At 45.7% G+C, this 19,242-nt stretch overlaps 1 protein-coding gene across 1 annotated transcript in view; it reads right to left on the minus strand.

Annotated features, from left to right (window-relative positions):
* The window catches only part of SH2D4B (SH2 domain containing 4B), a 79,292-nt gene that overhangs the window by 30,539 nt on the left and 29,511 nt on the right, over nucleotides 1-19,242 (minus strand). The window contains exon 4 of the mRNA XM_056120992.1: nucleotides 10,566-10,713. Within this exon, the coding sequence (XP_055976967.1) occupies nucleotides 10,566-10,713 (148 nt within the window). The remainder of the gene's footprint in view (nucleotides 1-10,565; nucleotides 10,714-19,242) is intronic.

Below are 19,242 nucleotides of genomic sequence, written 5' to 3' on the forward strand. Positions count from 1 at the left end.
GAAATGCAAGCTGAGAAGATGCAGAATGGACAAAACCAGGGAGACGTGAGGTCCGAAACAGACACTTGAACATTATCTCGTTGCATCTCGTCAGGCCGTTTTCTGCCCCTAAAAGCCAGCCGGTTGGTAGAGAGCAGTTGACATTGATCTTGTTCTAGCTGCACACAAACTGGCCATTGTTCTGAGCCAAACAGGTCACCTTTCCCTCCTGGAATAAAAATCTAGCCTGTCATTCTACCCCAAACCCCTTTCAGTACATCTATAGCAACTCTGATGACAAACATCAGAGATACCTGTGTTGCAGAAGTTGCAAGCGAACAGGCCAAAAGCTGCGGCCTGGAAGCATTTCTGCCTCACGGGTGCCAGAGAACCCCTTCAAAACATAACGGCCCTGAGATCTGAGTCTGCCCCTCAGAAGGTCTCATGGGTGTGGAGTCACTGCAAGGGACTCAGTCGGCTGTGAGCTCCATGAGGGGTGAGGGGATTCTCTTTTTATTCCAGAACATGGCAAGCAGATGACATGTGCTCCTGGGTAACTATACACTGGAGAGAACTGAACTCCGTGCCGGGCCTCAACTGGATCTAGAAATCCCAGAGACCGGATAAGATCTTGCGTCCCTGGAGGCACTCAGACTCAAGCTGGGGAAATCAAAGAAATCCATCTCTCTAACACAGTGCAAACAAGGATGATACTGTCTTGTCAGGGTTTGAGGCCAGCAGCAGCCCCGAGACATGCAAGGGAGCAGGAACCAAGCAAAGGTCAAGAGGAAAAAACAGGAAGATGTCCCGAGGATCAGCAACCTGTGGGTGCCCGGTTAGCTCATCTGTAAGTTCCAGGCACTAAAAGCACTGTGATGTATGATTACTCTGTGTGTGTGTGTGTGTGTGTGTGTGTGTGTGTGTGTGTGTGTTGGGGACCAAGGTGTTGTAAGCATTGGACTGAAAACTAAACACCAGAGGCCTCCTTGTCCTACTAGACAGCAAAGCTCAGTACCAGTTCCAGGAGGAAGGATGGCAGGCCCTGAGCCATTGTCATGTAGACTAAACCTCCTATGACCCAGCTCCAGTCCTGCCATTTTCCTCCTCAAAAGTCTTCAATGATTCCCTCTTCACCCAGAGAAAAGGAAAGCCCCTTGGGCTGGTGGGCCCGGCCCTTCCTCAGCTCCTCCCCATAGTCTGTGCTCAGGCTCCGCCACACTCCCCACCGGCTGCAAACCCTGCGCTCTGCTACTGCCTGCCTGGTCCACCTTGATGAATGGGCAATCTGGCAGCTCAGACATGCCAGGAAATGGCACTGAGGGTACTCAGAGGGGAGGAAGTTGCTGAGACTGCAAGCAGGAAGCATCCCAGATCTTCCGGACACAGCCCAGGAGGTAGCTTGGCCAACCCTGCCAACCAACCAAAGGCAGATGTGGTGTCAGCCAGACTCAGGGTCAAGGGACAGCTTCACACTAGCTTTTGTCTTTTTTTATCTCTCTTTGCAGTTCTTACTGTATGTAATTGTGTATATTAAGGCATATACAATATGTTGATTTGATACATTTACAAATTACATTAAGATTATCACCATGGTAATAGCTAACACCTACCACATTCCATAATTATCATTTATTTTAATTTGGGAGAGTGGAGTCATACCTGGCCCTGCACGCACAGATCAGTCCTGGAGGTGCTCAGGAGATCATAACGCAATGCTGGGGATTAAACCAGGGTTGGCCATGGGCAAAGTCTTGTCCGCTGGACTAGCTCTGTGACCCACTATTTACTTGTTGTGGTGAGAACAAAAAAGATCTAGTCTCTTAGCAATTTTTGAAGTATATAACATGTCTATAATCAAGAAGCTGTTACGAGAACTTCAGAACTCATTTATATACCAACTGCAAGTACGTACCATTTGCCCAACATCTTTCCAGACCTTCCAGACACACACCCCGGTCCCCAGGAACCACCTATTTCTAAAAACTTTGTTTCACTCTGTTTCTAAAAACTCCATTTGGTCAGAACCCACCTATAAGTAGTATCACTCGATAATTTTTTTCTCTGTTTGATTTATTTCACTCAGTTTGATGCCCTCAAGATTCAATCCATGTAGTTGCAAATGGCAGGATTTCCTTTTACTCATGGCTAAATAATTTCCATTGACCAGAGAGAGAGAGAGAGAGAGAGAGAATCATATCCATTCACCTTTTAATGGATCTGGAGCTATATCTCTATCTGGCTCTTGGGACTAATGAGCATGGGAATACAGTGAACATGAGAATGCTGGTATCTCTTCAAGATCCTGTATTGTTACTTGGACTATAAACTCATAAATGGAGTTGCTGGATCATACGGTAGCACTGTTTTCACTTTTAATAACTTGCATACCATTTTCATAGTGATAACACCAATTTACACTCCCACAAAGTGGACAGGGCATACTCCGGTTTCTCTTCAGATCGCATAAATCTTTCGCCTTTTACAAAGTACACAGGGTTCCCTTTGCCCACCTCCTCTCCAACAACCCACTCCAACTTCTTAAAGTACCTGAAGGCCTCAGTTTCCATCTCTATCAAAATGAGGGGAGAACAAAGCTGGGATAGAGAAGGGATCACTAAGTCAATGATGGTTGGAGGGATCACTCAGGATGGGAGATGTGTACTGAAAGTAAATAAAGGACCAAACATGATGACCTCACATTAACTGTATTGCAAACCATAATACCCCTAACTAGAGATAAAGTAAGAGATAAATTGTTATAGAAGCAGGGGGAAAGTTGGGATGTGGGAGGGAGGGATACTGGGGACATTGATGGTGGAACATGTGCACTGGTGGAGGGATGGGTGTTTGATCATTAATGGCTGAAACTCAAACATGAAAGTTTTGTAACCATAGCTCACAATGATGCAATAAAAAAAATTTTTTTAAATAAGATTGACAAGTCTGCCGTGCTGAGCTAGTATGAAAGTTAAATCAAATCTAGAAAAAAACACTAGAAACAGAAGAATTTGGGGAAAGCTTTATCAGATTAAAACAGGCCTCTGATCTTGACCCTTTCTTCGGATCTCCCAACACCTGAATCTGGAGCTAGGCTGCCTGGGTACCAACTCCATTTACAGCGTGTGACCCGAACAAGGAATCACCCTGACTGGACTTCCATCTCCTCTCAATGAAATGTAGATAGTGCAGGTGTTAAGGCACTTGCCTTGGATGGACCAACCTCAGTTTCATCCCCAGAACTGAATACGGTCGCCCGAACACAGCCAGGAGCACTAGCTTCAGGGTACCACTGGGTGTAGCCCAAAATCAAAACACAAAAGACAAACATGGAAAAGTAACGCCACGATTCCCCTCTGAGCAGTAGGTAGAAAGCACTCTTCTAATTTCTTCTTCAGCTTTCCCTTCCAAGTTCTACTCTGACTCACCCCAGCTCCTGTGCTCTCCACCAACAAGCCCTTTCTATTCTGTCTGTCCCAAGCACACAGTGTCTTAGGAGCACTGGTGGCAGAGTCAGACTCCAGGGCACACAGCGCCCCCTTCTGGGAGGGAAAAGAATGGAGGCGTGACTGGCCTCAGGACTGGTCCTCTTTGCCTGTGTCTTCTCAATGGGCTCTGACAGCAGCTTTGCAGGACCCAGACAACCAGAGCACAGGGTTTTAAGTGGTGGTTTCGGGAAACCAGGAAGGTCAAGAAGCTGGTGGGTGGAGGCTGGAGCGATAGCACAGCGGGTAAGGCATTTGCCTTGCACATGGCTGACCCGGGTTCGATTTCCAGCATACCATATGGTCCCTGAGCACCGCCAGGAGTAATTCCTGAGTGCATGAACCAGGAGTAACTCCTGAGCATCGCCGAGCGTGACCCAAAAAGCAAAAATAAAGAAGAAGCTGGTAGAGGCATCAACGATAGTCTGGTGACAGCTGTAAGTCACTATTTCCATTTCTAACCATTGAGTGGGGAGAAAAAGGTGGGCTGGGACTTAGCAGGTGCTGGAGGCTGCTGGTGGTGGAGCTCAGGGCACCATGGGGAGCCAAGGATGGAAGCAGGCCTCCTGCGTTCAAAATATGTGCTCAGCCCTTGAAGCTATATTTCTATTAACAGAAACTATAATAAAAGGCCATGGAGGTGAGAAGGTCTGTAATGCATCCTGTATACATGTGAGGCCCCAAGTTCAATCCTTGGCACAGCATGGGACCCCAAACACCATCAAGTTCGAAGCATCACATACTCACTGGGCCAGGCCTTAAACTGTCAGGCTCACACACCAGACTATAGCCATGATTGACTCTTGACCAGTTGAGCACTACTTGAGAGTCCTCTCCAAACCAATAATAATAAAGTTCCGATATTTATAAATAATATATCACTATAACTATCACCCCGTTGTTCATCGATTTGCTCAAGCAGGCACCAGTAACATCTCCATTCATTCCTGTCACGTGCTAGTGTAGCCCAATGGCATATTGGGGCTCTTTCAGGGTCAGGGAATTGAGGACCATCATTGTTATTGTTTTGGCATATAAAGTACATCTCGGATAGCTTGCCAGGCTCTGCCGTGTGGTTGGGACACTCTTGGTAGCTTGCCAGACTCTCCGAGAGGGATGGAGACTTTGGGGGCAGCCTCTAATCACCTTTACAGGTGTTTCCAGTCAGGCATATATGCGGGCAGGAGACCCTCAGTAGCCTGCTGGATTCTCTGAGAGTGAGAACTAGATAAAAGAGGTCATGCAACTGTAAATGAGGCTGCACACTTCCAGAGCTTGGTTTTATAGTTTGTGGATCTTGGCCATTGATGGGGTTACACGGCGGTTGGTAGGTGTAACTGTGTAGCTACTGGAAGATGGGGGATCTGGGTGGAGGAGGCCCAGTCTCGATCCGAGCAGGCTTTGAGATCTCAGTCCTGGGTCCTGCACACCTGTGTTCCTCTGCTGGTTCCTTCATGCATGAGTCCCATCCTAGTGTGTGGAGAATGGTCTCAGCATGGCTGTGGCCAGGTCCTGGAGGTCTTCAGCCGCCAGGGCTCTGCTCAGGGCAGAGAGGGAAACTCAACCCTTATATAAATAATAGCATCTACCAATCCATGCTGACTCGTCTCTGACTCTCTGGGCAACTGAATAGTACCTAACTTCACACTCCTACAAGTTCACGATTGTTAAATGAATTTATATCTTTAAATGAATTTCTGCCTCATATATTCTCAGAAGCCAGAGCCCGCTTTTCTGTTGGAACTGGATAACTAACTCTGTATTCAAGTGATACTAAAGGGAACAATTCTCTTTTTTTTTCTATCTTGGAGAATTTAATTTAGGCGTTTTATCAAAAACGGCTGCTTCCTGGTAGATTAATGGCCCACTATATCTTTCATATTAAATTAATTGAGTGCAGAACGGCTTTGCTGGATTTGAATGACAGGCTCCTGGATTTAGCTCATCACTCTTTAAGAAAGCATAAAATGAGGAACCAAAATCATGGGAACTGAATGATCACATTTCTTCTCCGTGTTTTGGGGTTTTTCCATTTTCAGTTGCCACACGGTACATTAATTAGCAATCAGTCAGCACTTGGGCCAGATGATTTCCACTCTCCGTCCCAAATGAACCACCAGCCCAACCCATAACAGAGAGAGGAAGCATGCCTGCCCTGAGTGACAGCCCTTCACAATGGGTGAGCACTTTTTCTCCCTCCTCATTGCACCCTCCCACCCAGACACCTCAAGTCTAACCCTGTTGTGCAGGGGAAGACGCTGAGTTGCATGACCTTCCATTCCGCCCCCATTTCTGTTCCACACACCCTTGGGCAACGGGAACGACTGTACTGTCACCTCACATCCTTGTCTGTACATGGGTCTCGTTGGGGGGCTGGCTCAAGACCACATTAGTAAGTAACATAACTGGTACTTCTTCCCACACACAACGGCACATGTGATTTCTCTGTACTCCCTGACTTCAGTCTAAACCTCCCCTCTCGTTCTTTGTTCACCTCTTTCATTCTGATTATTTTTTAGTTGCCAGGGATCGAACCCAGAACCTCACAAGGCAAATATGCTAGCACAGTACTACACCCCCGTGCCTCATTCTGAATCTAAATGAGTGAATTTTTCTTTCAACCCTACTCTTCACGGCTTTTGCCTCATTGTTATCATGACCCACCAGGAACCCCAAACTGCACCATAGAAAATAGGCACCATGTCCCATGTCGGCAACAACCGTGCTTCTGCTCAGTGCTGTCATGACGCCCTACCCCGCCTCTCCCCTACCACTTTCCCAGGCCATTTCCTACAGACGGTGTTTCCAAATGCTCTCCCTTCTCGGATGGAAAAGGAAGTTCCATGCAAATGTAGATTGAAAGAAAGCAGAAGTAACTGAACTTCTATCAGACTAATGAGACATTAAACCAAAGATGGTAAAAAGAATAAAGAGGGTCACTATATACTAATAAAGGGGACAATTCATTAAGTAGATACAAGAATCATAAACACGTGCACACCCAACACTAGAGCAACTATGCAAAACGAATGTTAATAGCTCTAAAAGGAAGGAGAGAAAAGAAGACAATAACAGTAGAGAATGCCAATACCCCACTTTCAATAATTGATTACCCAATCAGAAAATTGATTAGGGAACATTCAATGTGATTACACATCCAGGATTATGGAAACTTTTTTCTGACAAGGGCCATTTGGATATTTATATTATCATTCACAGTCAGACAATATTGGCAGATGGACCTCAAGCAGTCAATAAGAAACACATGAATCTGTCCTGTCATGTACCAGGACCAGACCACACAATTTTACTAGCCTTATATGACTGAAGGGCTGAACATCCCCTCCACACACACACCACAAATTCACAGACATGGACAAAACACTCCACTTAACAGCAACAATGCATTATCTGCTCCAGTTCCCATGGGACATATTTTAGGATATATCACACTTTGCCAACTGAAGACCTCTGGAACCAGCCACAGCCATGCTTAAGACCACTCTCTACATGCTCAGATGAGCCTCACACATGAAGGAACTGGCAGAGGAACCCAGGTGAGCAAGACCCGGGGCTAAGATCTCCAAGGCTGCTCGGATCGGGTCTGAGCCTCCTCCACCCAGATCCCCCATCTTCCAGTGGCTGCACGTTACATCCACCAACTGCCCCCCCCCCCCCGCTGTGTAATCCCATCAACAGCCAAGCGATAGCACAGCGGTAGGGCGTTTGCCTTGCACGCAGCCAACATGGCCGACCCGAGTTCGATTCCTCCGCCCCTCTCGGAGAGCCCGGCAAGCTACTGAGAGTATCTCGCCTGCACCGCAGAGCCTGGCATGCTCCCCGTGACGTATTCGATATGCCAGACACAGTAACAACAAAGTCTCCAATGGAGACGTTACTGGGCCCGCTCGAGCAAATCGATGATCAACGGGAGAGCCAGCCAAGACCAAGAGAGTATAAAACCAAGCTCCAGAAAGTGTGCAGCCACAAATGCATTCGTGGATGTGAGACTTCTTATTGTCTAATTCTCACTCTCAGAAAACCCGGCAGGCTACTGAGAGTATCCTGCCCGCACAGCAGAGTCTGGCAAGCTCCTCGTGGCGTATTCGATATGCCAAAACCAGTAACAATGATGGGTCTCATTCCCCTGACCCTGAAAGAGCCTCCAACGTGGCACTTGCTAAAATCTCAGGGCTAGGATGAATGGAGACGTTACTGGTGCCTGCTCGAGGAAATTGATGAACAATGGGATGACAGTGATACAGTGATATCACACGTTTCACTGTATCACTGTCATCCTGTTGTTCATGGATTTGCTCCATGGGTCAGGGGAATGAGAATTGTTACTGTTTTTGGCATATCGAATGTGGCACAGGGAGCTTGCCATATCACACGTTTAACCACCCAAAAAACTTTATACATTTAAGAAAATTGAACTCATAGCAAGTATCTTCACTCATTATAATAAAATGAAACTAGAAATCATTAAGACGTTAATTCAGAAATAGGCAGAAATTTTTTTAAACACACCTTGAACAGCCAGTGGTTTAAAGAAGAAACAAAGAGGACATTTTTTAAATACCCTGTGATAAATAAAAATGGCAGCAAAGCTTATGGGATACAACAAAAGCCATGCTAAACAGAAAGGCTATGGTGACACTGCTCACATAAAGGAAAAAGAGGAAGATAAGCAACAAGTAAACAACCTAACCTTATATCTCAAAGAACTAGAAAAAGAATAAAGACTAATGTTAGCCAAAAAATGAAATGAAATGAAATGAAGATTAGAGCAAAAAATCATGAAAATAAAACAGCAGGGAAAAAAATCAACAAAACTACATCTGAGTGTAAACTCTAAATAATAGTGGTGCATCTTTTGTTGAAACAATGAATCTAATCAAAGTAGATAGAGTGTTACTAGAATTCATCTGCTTCACAGGCATTGGGAGGGTTGGGGGGGTTATTGGGGTTCTTCGTGGTGAAAAATAAGTATTGGTAAAGGGAAATGTGTTTGATATTTGCATGACCGAGACTTAAACCTGAAAGCTTTGTAACTTTTCCCACAGTGATTCAGTAAATAAATAAAAATTTAAAAAAAAAACTACATCTGAGTCTTTAAATATATAAACGAAATGGTAGACATGAGAAAAGGTAGATATGCATTTCTGGGAATATGCCCTGAGGGTCCAAAAACACAGCAGAAATACCATCTGCACTTCTATAATCATTGCAACACTATTCAAGTTAGCCAGAATTTGGAAGCAACCTGAGTGCCTGAGAACAGACAACTGGATAAAAAAAAATTATGGCACATCTACACAATGGAATACTACACAGTTGTTAGGATGGAAAAATGAAGTCATGACATTTGTCTATAAATGGGTGGGCATGGAGAGTATCAGGCTGAGTGAAATGAGTCTGGAGGAGAGGGATGGATATAGAATGACTGCATTCATTTGTGGGATATAAAAAAAAGTATGAGATTAATATCCAAGGCCAAGGACTGGTCAATGGTTAGAAATTACCACAGGTGTGTGTGGGGTGGAGGGTAGTTAAGATAGAGGAGGGTCCAGTATCACAACAATAGTTGGAAAAGATCACACTCTGAACAGGAACTGAGTGTTGAAGGTAGGTAAAGGGAGAGACATGATAACCTTTCAGTATCCATATTACAAACCATCATGCCTAAAATGAGAAAGACTGAGAAAGAGAGAGAAAGGAGAAAGAGAGAGAGAGAGAGAGAGAGAGAGAGAGAGAAGAGAGGTGCCTGCCATAGAGGCAGACTGGGTGGAAGGGATCTGGAGGAGTGGGAGCGAAACTGGGGACATTGGTGCTGGAGAAATTGCACTGGTGGAGAGATGAGTGTTGGAACATTGTATGACTGAAACCCAATCATGAACAGCTTTGTAATGCTCTATCTCATGGTGATTCAATAAAATTCATTTAATTTTTTTAAAAAAGGAAAAAAGAAAAGGTAGATATGAAAAAGGCATACAAATCTTCTACCAGACTAAGAAAAATCAAGAGGGGCTGGATAGCACAGATAGCACAGCGGGTAAGGCATTTGCCTTGCACGCAGCTGACCCGGGTTCTATTCCCAGCATCCCATATGATCCCCTGAGCACTGCCAGGAGTAATTCCTGAGTGCAGAGCCAGGAGTAACCCCTGTGCATCACTAGGTGTGACCCAAAAAAAGAAAAAAAAAGAAAAGTCAAGAAAAGACATAAATAATAAAGTCAGAACTCAAGAAGAGATATAATAAGTGATACTTTTGTTAAAATGCTAGACTCAAAGAAAATCCTATGAATTATTTCCAACAAAGTGGACAATCAGGGGCAAAAGGGATGCCACACTGCCTGTTTCTGAGAACCCAGGAACGGAATCTTCTTCCTGCCAGACTGTCATTTCCACATTTTTGTGCCTCACTGCCCTGACTAAAACCCATCCTGAGGAATACTTCAATGCCACCCTTTGCTCCTGGAGCTGCTGTCCCTTTCCCATCTACACTGTCATCATATCATTCTAGCACTCTCCAAACTCTCCAGACAGTCATATGCACGCAGGCGCGCACGCACACGGACACACACACACACACACACACACACACACACACACACACACCCCTCCAGCTCTCCAAGCACACCACATTCCAGAGGCCTGCAACGCCCACATGCCGTATCCTCCAGGTCGAGGACCCTCTTCAACCTCTTTGTAACTCCTTTGCCAAGCTCAAGCCTCACTCGGTAATACTTATCTCCAGAACTCCACTGGGATAGCCACTCAGGGCTCCAATGTTGTGGGAGACCCGATCTCTCAAGGCTGTCTCTCCCCTGCAGGATGGTGGATGCCTCCAGGGTCCTGCACCTCAGGATCCCCAAAGCTTAACACAGAGCCAAGAAAGCATTGTCCAAAGGGGAGTACATGCTTCCATGGAAGACCTCTCCCCAACAGGCACGTCAGCTCCTTGAAGACGATCCCTGACTGCTGGGTCGTCGGCAGGGGGCTGAGCCTGTTTCTGGACTGAGCGAGTGAACCGCCAGGATTACTGAGCAAAGAAATAAGTGGAGTGAGTGTGTCCATCCCGGAGAAGCAAGCCGGACTTACGCTGCTCGGCCCACTCCTGCTCCTCCTTCTCGCTGGCGTGGCTCTGCAGTTGCGCCTGCTTCAGAGACCAGTAGAGTTCCTTTGCCCTCTGCTCCTCCTGCAGGCGAATCTGCTCTTCTCCTCGCTTCCTCTCCTCTTCTTCTTTCCTCTAAAGGATGGGGGAACATCATGGTTTCAGGTGAGTCTGACAGTATGTGAGTGTTCTTAGAGGGGGCCCTATGATGAGAGGGAAACTGATGCCACGACAAGCTGAAGCTAACAATAAGTCTCAGCTAGGCCTCAGTTTCTGTTTCCCTGAGGCAAGACTTGCAGTTTCTGGTAAACTCCCAGTTGAGTAATTCACCTAGATAAGAAACTGGGAAGTTGGATCTGGCCAGTGATGAGGGGCCACCCCACCCTTCTTGGAAAGAACCCCAAGCAGTTACTGGTACCTGCTGTCTAACTGCTGACCACTGATGTAATAAGGCCAATGCTAAAAATAGACCAGCATATAAACCACTCTTAACGCTGAACCCTACATAAACTGTTTGTGATTTGGAGTCAGGGTCCTTGTCAAGACTCCACTGCATTGGATGAGACTCGGACCCCAGCTTGAGCTAGCCAATAAAGACCCTTTGCTTAATGCATCGCCACTTGTCTTCGTCTTATTCCTTGGGGGAGATCTTGGCCCGGTTTAACATCACCAGAAGGGGAGACAGGCCAAGCTATTATGCAAAGGAGGTGGCCATTGGTGGCCACTCCAGTCTCAGTTTCTACGCCTGGAAACAGTGAGCATTACACCTATTGAAAAGTCAACGGGGTTGAAATAGGAGATTGATTTGTGAGCACTGACGGTTTCCACACAGCTAAGAGGACTCTGGACTCTTCTTGACCACACTTCCATTTAGAGGAGCCGGAAGAGGAAAGGTGTATGAGTGGGGAGGGTCATCTGGCCTTCTTAGAAGCCTGTTAAGTGGAATATGATCATGTCTTCATCTTGTGGCTGGCTAACATATTTCAAAGAGAGAGGTTTAGGGTCTCCAGATCTCTGATTTTGTGTTCCCTTTTAAACCTCGAAGTTTCCTATCAAAGTAATATGCATAATCCCAGTGCATGTTTGGTTAGTTACAGAGGCTGGGTGGTAGAACTCCAAAAAAACATTGAGAAATAAGATTTGCATTCAAATGCTGAAAAGCACTAGCATTCCACTGAGAAATGTCATGAGCAAAAGCAATAGCCCTTTCTCTTTCTCTGTAACAGGAATGTCAGCTAAGACGCCATCTCTGGGAAGCCTTTTCAAACATTTTCATGCTTCTCCCTCTATTAGGGGTCTAACCACTGGTCTTCCAGCTCATCCTATGTTTTTCCCTACAGTGGCAATTACTATTATTCATACCAATCTCTCTCAACATATTTAGAAATTCTGCATGAAGACATGTAAGTCTGCCTTACCTCTGTGTCAATATTTATTAAAGGGATGAATAAATACTGAATAAGTGAGTGGCTCCTATTTTCAAAAAAGTAGCACACATGTGTCAAATAGCCATTCTAAGCTAACAGTGTACTTAAAAGGCAGCAATTCTGAAAAGCACCTCACTCTGCCATCCTGGGGGTCACAGAGGCCACCATTTCCCATTATTTAAGCTGTCCCTGCCTGTGATAGCATTGATGTCTGGATAGTGCTGCTAGTGTTTTTTTTGTTTTGTTTTGTTTTTTGTTTTCTTGCTTTTGCTTTTTGGGTCACACCCGGCTTTGCACAGGAGTTACTCCTGGCTCATGCACTCAGGAATTACTCCTGGCAGTGCTCGGGGGACCATATGGGATGCTGGGAATCGAACCAGGGTCGGCCGCGTGCAAGACAAATGCCCTACCAGCTGTGCTATCGCTCCAGCCCCAGTGCTGCTAGTGTTTTGAAGTATCCATTCCAGATATGCGCTACACCTTTATTTTGGGGACAGGAGTATTTAGTGCTTAAGTTTTTAAACAAATACCCCCTCATGTTTCTCCCCTCCTCATCCTCACAGTAAGTGTAGGTCATAGTTTTGTGGCTAAATCAAAAATCAGTGAAGAATATGTTTTGACTTTCTACCATCTCTGAAATGTTGGTATGTCTTAAAACTTACAAGTTAACTTGTAAGTAGACAACAAGGACTAGAGTGTACACTTTGCCTGCAGGAGGTCCATGTCCAGTCCCTAATAACACATATTGTCCCCTGAACATTGCCCTGAGTGGCCTGTGAGTAATAAGCTGGAGTAATAAGCTGGAGTAATGCCTGGTGTGACCCTCCCCAAAAAAATAAATTAGATAGATAGATAGATAGATAGACAGACAGACAGATAGATAGAGAACTTCTTCTTAAAATACTACATTTTAGGGCTGGAGAGATAAGATAAGGATTAAGAACTATGCCTTACATCCCAAGTACCTTACGTCCCCCTATCACCACCAGGGGTCACTCCTGAACACAAAGTCAGGAGCAACCCCTAAACATTACCTAGTATGACCTAAACCACCCTCACTTACATCCCCGATTTATGTGCTGCTTTGCATACTGCTGACCTTGTTGGATAATGGGGCTGCATATGATCCCTCAAGCACTGCCAGGAATGATCTCTGAGGACAGAGCTAGGAGTAAGCCCTGAATACTGCTGGATGTGGGGGAAAGAAGGAGGAGGAGGAGGAGGAGGAGGAGGAGGAGGAGGAGGAGGAAGAAGAAGAAAGGGAGAAGGAGAAGAAGGAGGAGGAGGCGGAGGAGGAAGAGGAGGAGAAGGAGGAGGAGGAGGAGGAGGAAGAGGAGGAGGAGGACGACGACGACGACAACGAGGGCAAGGAGAAGCAGTAGCCGGAGAGATAGTACAGTGGGTAAGGTGCCTCACACACTTGAATATTGCTTAACCAGGTTCGATCCCTGATGTTGCATGTAGTCCCCCAGGCAACACCAAGAGTAATCCCTGAGCACAGCTGTCTATCACTTAATCACTTAATCACTTAACTTCCCGTTAGTCGTCGATTTGCTCGAGCTGGCGCCAGTAACGTCTCCATTTGTCCCTGTCGCGTGCTAGTGTAGCCCAATGGCATCTCTTCGCTCCGGGAACATGGAGGGCCTCAAACCGATCGTTCATGACCTTGACAAAGAAGTCTGACCATCTGGTAGGTGGGCGGCCACGCGGTCTCTTGACATCCCGTGGAATCCAATCAGTAACAGCTCTAGTCCAACGGTCGTCTTTAAATCTCATTACGTGACCAGCCCATCTGATTTTCGACACCTTGGCAAATGAGACAGCGTCCCTGATCCTTGATCGTCGACGGATGTCAGAACTCCGGATTCGTTCTCTCATTTGAGTGAAACGTGATATTCCAAGCATAGCTCTTTCTATTCTTCTTTGGGAGACCTGAATGGCGTTCTCATCTTGTTTGCGTAGGGCCCAGGTCTCTGAGGCATATGTTAATGCAGGAAGAACAGTGGAATCAAAGAGATGTGCCCGGAGCCGGAGGTTCTTCGTCCTCTTAGCTATTTCTTCGACGTTCTTGAAGGCGTTCCAAGCCGCTCTCTTCCTCCTGCGCAGCTCGGGTGCCAGGTCATTTGTCATGTTGACCTCTCGACCTAGGTAGACATAGCTGTTGCATTCGGAGATGGTCGTTCCATTGAGAGCGAATGGGGCGTCAGGAACAAGGCTGTTTCTCATAAACATTGTCTTCGTAAGATTCAGCTGTAGTCCTACCTTTCCACACTCACGGTCAAAGTCGGCCAGCATTTGTGCCGCTTGGCTGATGTTTGGTGTTATTAAAACAATGTCATCAGCAAAGCGGAGGTGGTGTAGTTGCCGACCATCTATCTTCACTCCCATTCCTTCCCATTCCTTCCCATTCCAGTCGTCGCATGATGTTCTCGAGGGTGGCACTGAAGAGTTTTGGTGAAATGGTATCACCCTGCCGCACCCCTCTCTTGACATCAACGATCACTTCTTTGTAGAATGGTGAGATCCTGGTAGTGAATCCGCAATACAGCTCACGGAGGATCCTGATGTATTGGGCTTGAATGCCCTGATTGGCTAGGGCTTCAATGACCGCTTCCGTCTCAACAGAATCAAAGGCCTTCTTTAAATCAATGAACGTTAAGCAGAGCGGCATCTTGAACTCCCGAGAAACCTCAATGAGTTTGGTTATCGTGTGGATATGGTCGATGGTGCTGAATCCTTTGCGGAACCCTGCTTGCTCACATGGTTGTCCTTCATCTAGTGTTCTGCCAATCCTATTCAGGATGACTCGAGTGAACAACTTGTAGATGACAGACAATAGGCAGATCGGGCGATAGTTGCCAATGTCATGGATGTCTCCCTTCTTGAACAGTAACTACAACTGGTCTCATTCACCTGACCCTGACAGCTGTCTATAACCCAAATAATAATAATGATGATGATGATGTAGCTGAAGAGATAGTACAATGGGTAGGGGATTTCCTTGCACATGGCTGACCCAGGTTAGATTCCTAGCCTCTCATATGGTTCCCTGAGCTCTACCAGGATTGACCCCTTATTACAGAACCAGGTATAAGCCCTGACTACTGCCACGTGTGGCCCAAAAATAAAAATAGTAATAGTAAATCATGATGATGATACACTTTATAATTGACGATATTAGATTTAGCACAATACACTCCTGATGCTTTTTATTTAAGGTCTTTTTTTAAATTTTTCCCCCCCCAAAATAATTGTGTACTCTTGAAGGCAGTATTGACGATTGGTATTAAATTCTGCCATGCTTAGCCGTGTGCTCTCTGTCTCTAAGAGCAGCTGTTTTGGAAGGCAGCCCCTCTCCCACTGCTCTCTCTTGTTTTGTTCTTACGTAACTGGTGTCCTGTCTGCACCTGCGGGGGTTCGCCTCTCAGCAGCCCCCCTGAGGCAGCCCCTGCTCCTGGTGCCACAGGCTGTTCCTCAGGCAGAAGCAGAGTATACAAGGGGTTCCTGTAAGTGCACAGCCACGGTCTCTCATTCCCAGCTCCTCATAGCTATATGCCACCTTCCAGTGCTCATCTGGCTGAGCACAGAATGTGACCATTTTCTTGGGCTGGGGAGATCACCCCAAAAGACTGGAGTACTCACAAATGCCCCTAGTTCAATCCCCAGCACAAGTGGTCCCCCAACACCACCAGGAATACTTCTTGTGGCCCCGATCACCCCTGAGCACCAGCTTCATGGCAGAACCACAGCACAGAGCCACCACGATACTACCCAGCCAAGCATCTCCAGGAGTGACCCAAAGGTCCCCGGCACTGCTGGGGAGGCCCCTTCCCCGCCCCACCAAAAAAAATCATTTCTTGCAGAACTTTGAAAAACTTCAAAGTTTTACTTCCTTATCTTCTCCACATCCACCCCCTGGAGCCAAAGATGCAGCTTAGCAGTAGGGCACTCGCCTCGCAGGGTTGAGGCGCTGGGTTTGATCCCAGCATCAAACAGGGGATCACTGGAAACATGACCTGCACTCTCATTCTTCTGCATAAAGCTTTGATTTTTGTCTTTATCGCTGATGTGCTGGATTTATTTAAATGCTATGGGCCTTAGTGTAGATTTTCTTTCATGGATTGTGTTAGGCACTTGGGGTGCTTTCAGCCTGAAGCTCAAATTTTTACACTCGTTTTTACACTCTGTTTCTGGTAACTATCATTACTTCTCTCTCTCTCTCTCTGTCTCTCTCTGTCTCTTTGTCTCTCTATCTGTCTGTCCCTCTATCTGTCTCTGTGTCTGTCTCAGTCTCTCTGTCTGTCTGTCTCTGTCTGTCTCTATCTGTCTCAGTCTCTGCCTTTGTCTCTGTCTCTGTCTCTCTGTCTCTCTGTCTCTGTCTCTCTGTCTCTCTATCTCTCTCTCCAATTTTGTTTTGGAGCACGCCAAGAAGTGCACAGGACTTAGGACTTACTCCTGGCTCTGAGCTCAGGGATCACTCCTGGCAATGCTTTTCAGATCCATAATGTGGTGCTGGGTATTGACCCGGGGTCAGCAGCAAGCAAGCAAGGCAAGCATCTTAATGTCTGCACTGTCTCCCCACCCTGCTTTACTTTTTCTTTTTTCTTTTTCCTTTTTCAGTCACACCCAGCAATGCACAGGGGTTACTCCTGGCTTTGCACTCAGGAATTACTCCCGGCAGTGCTCAGGGGACCATATGGGATGCTGGGAATCAAATCCAAGTCAGCTGCATGCAAGGCAAACGCCCTACCTGCTGTACTCTCGCTCCAGCCCCTCCCCACCCTGCTTTTGCTCTACTTCACGGTTGATTTCATGGACTTTTCTCTTCCAAAGCTTCTCCTAAATTTTTTATTTCAGCTATTTCACTTGTAATTCCCTGATCTCTTTCTTATTTTTGCAACTAAAAGACTCCTTTTGGCTTACAGGGTCCTAAACTTGTTTCACAAATACAACCAGTTATCTCAGAAGAGCAGCACGCTTTTTCTTTCCACAAACATTCTCATTTAGATTTGGTTTTATTATTATTGTTGTTTTGTTTTGTTTTGTTTTCACTAAAGTTTATTTTATTGGAGGAGTCTGTTCTTCACGTTGGAGGCTTCACTCAGACACCTAATCTCCGCAGTCTATTCCTGTGTAATAGAGAAAGCAGAATCTGATCCCTGGAGACTCAGCAGGGATACTCAGGGCTCCCCTGATGGAGGGGAGGGGGTCGTCTCTCCAGGAGGACAGTGGAAGAGCCTTCCAGCGTAAGCAATAGAATGGCAATGCCAGTGTATATACTTGACTGGTATGCCCAGGATAAGTGGCACCTGGCCACCCACTTCAAATTACAGAGCAGAGTTCCTCCTCTGTGCAGCAGAGGCTAACGTGGAAATGGCAAGTTACATGGCAGTGCCAGTGCTTGCAACCGCCAGCCCCAGAAGCTACACTTTTGGTTGCTCCGCTGAGTTTAACAATTTCAAACCCCACAGGTCAATGAGATCATGAGTCTTGGTTTCTCTTGGGTATATCTCCTTTGCAATAATATCCCCTGATTCATCCATGTTTGTTGTCACAAAGAGCAAGATTTCCTACTGCTTAAAGATGGAACAATATTGCATGATATATGTATACCAGGGTTGTTTTTTTTTAATATCTATTCATCTGTTGGCAGACCTTCCATGGGATTTGGTGAAAGGATACAAAATCCAGTTAAGTCGCATGAATCCATTCTGGCAAGATTGTACAACTTGATGACAAGAGTTAAAACTGTATTATATATGTGAGGTTGGCTAAAAAATGTAAATCCTGAGTGTCCTTCCGTGGAGGTTGGTGAAAGGATATGAAATCAGTTACATGGCATGAATCCATTCTGGTAAGTTTATACAACTTGATGACAAGAGTTAACACAGTATGTGAAGTTGACTGAAAAAGTAGATCCTGAGTAATTTGTAAGTCTCCAACTGTACCTCATGGTGTTTCACTAATAAAAATTTTTTTAAAAAAGGTAGATCCTGAGTATCCCCACCACTCAAAAGCAGGTAATCAGTTGAGATGATGGACATGTTAATTTATATGATTGTGTCCATCATTTCATAATGTATATCAAGACATCACATTGTGTACTCAAATATATATATACTTTATACTTGTGATTCATATACATTAATAAAGTCAGGATGAAATGACTACAACTTAATTCATTACTCCATGCAGGGTCACTATCTACTCCAGCTTTCTCACCCAAGGGCGGGATAACAGCCAAGAAACCAGAAATCTGCAGCGACACCATCTCAAAGGAAAATAACTGGCCATTTACTATGACAGAGCAAACTCCTCGCCAGGATTGGGAACAAAAAAAGAAAACATTTTGCAATTACAAACAAAGAGTATTGCCTCTTTCTCTCCTAGTCTTGTTAAAGTAACTCAACCCTCACAGCAAAATTGCCTAAAAATTCTCATTGTTGCTGCAACTGTCAAAATCCTGCCGCCCATCTGTGATCACTGAAGGAAAATGCACCTTGCTTAGTTTGGAAGCAAACAGCTGAAGTAACCAAGGGGCAGATATGCAAATCCCTCTTACAACTTAGAAATCAATTGCCTTTTTTTTTTTTTGGCAAGACCAAAGCCCTCTGCTCTGTCCAGCTTATTCAATCCCCCTTCTCCTGATAACCCATCAGTAACAGCACACCACGGAAGCCGACAGGAGACTGGGTCCACCTCACCACAGTGGAAAATGTCAGTGAGACAGTTGCTTTTTCTGGAAGCTTCTTGTGAGTCTGGGCCCAATAGCACCCCCAGAGAATTCACTCCAAAAGAGCAGCTGGTGTCCTTAGTTTCTCCATGGCCCGTTTCCAGCACAGTCCAGCAAACAGTGAGAGCAACATGAACACAGGCCAGAGAGGCAAGTGAGGTCCTGAGTGGGCAGAGGTAAGACAGAGTGTGTGAAGGTCCATGAAAGGAATCGGCAGAGCACTTCAGCCCCCTGTCTTGCTGATGCCGGCCTGGTCCAGTGACCTGAGATAAAGACCACAATACTAGAGACAAAATTGGACAGTAGAAAGTCTTCCCGTCACTTATCTAACGTTAGTGGGAAGAAGGCAAAGATTAATTCTATAGCTGTGGAGAAGAAATTCAGTATGTGGCCAAATCAACTCCATCCTCAAAGAAACAAAGAAAACGGTCTTGAATAGAAAATGGAGAAAAAAATTAGACCAGATCCCTAGTCCAGCAGATCGGATGCTTATCTTAAATACCA

Source organism: Sorex fumeus, unplaced genomic scaffold (assembly GCF_029834395.1).
Source record: "Sorex fumeus unplaced genomic scaffold, SorFum_2.1 ptg000043l, whole genome shotgun sequence".
Taxonomy (NCBI): Eukaryota; Metazoa; Chordata; class Mammalia; order Eulipotyphla; family Soricidae; genus Sorex; species Sorex fumeus.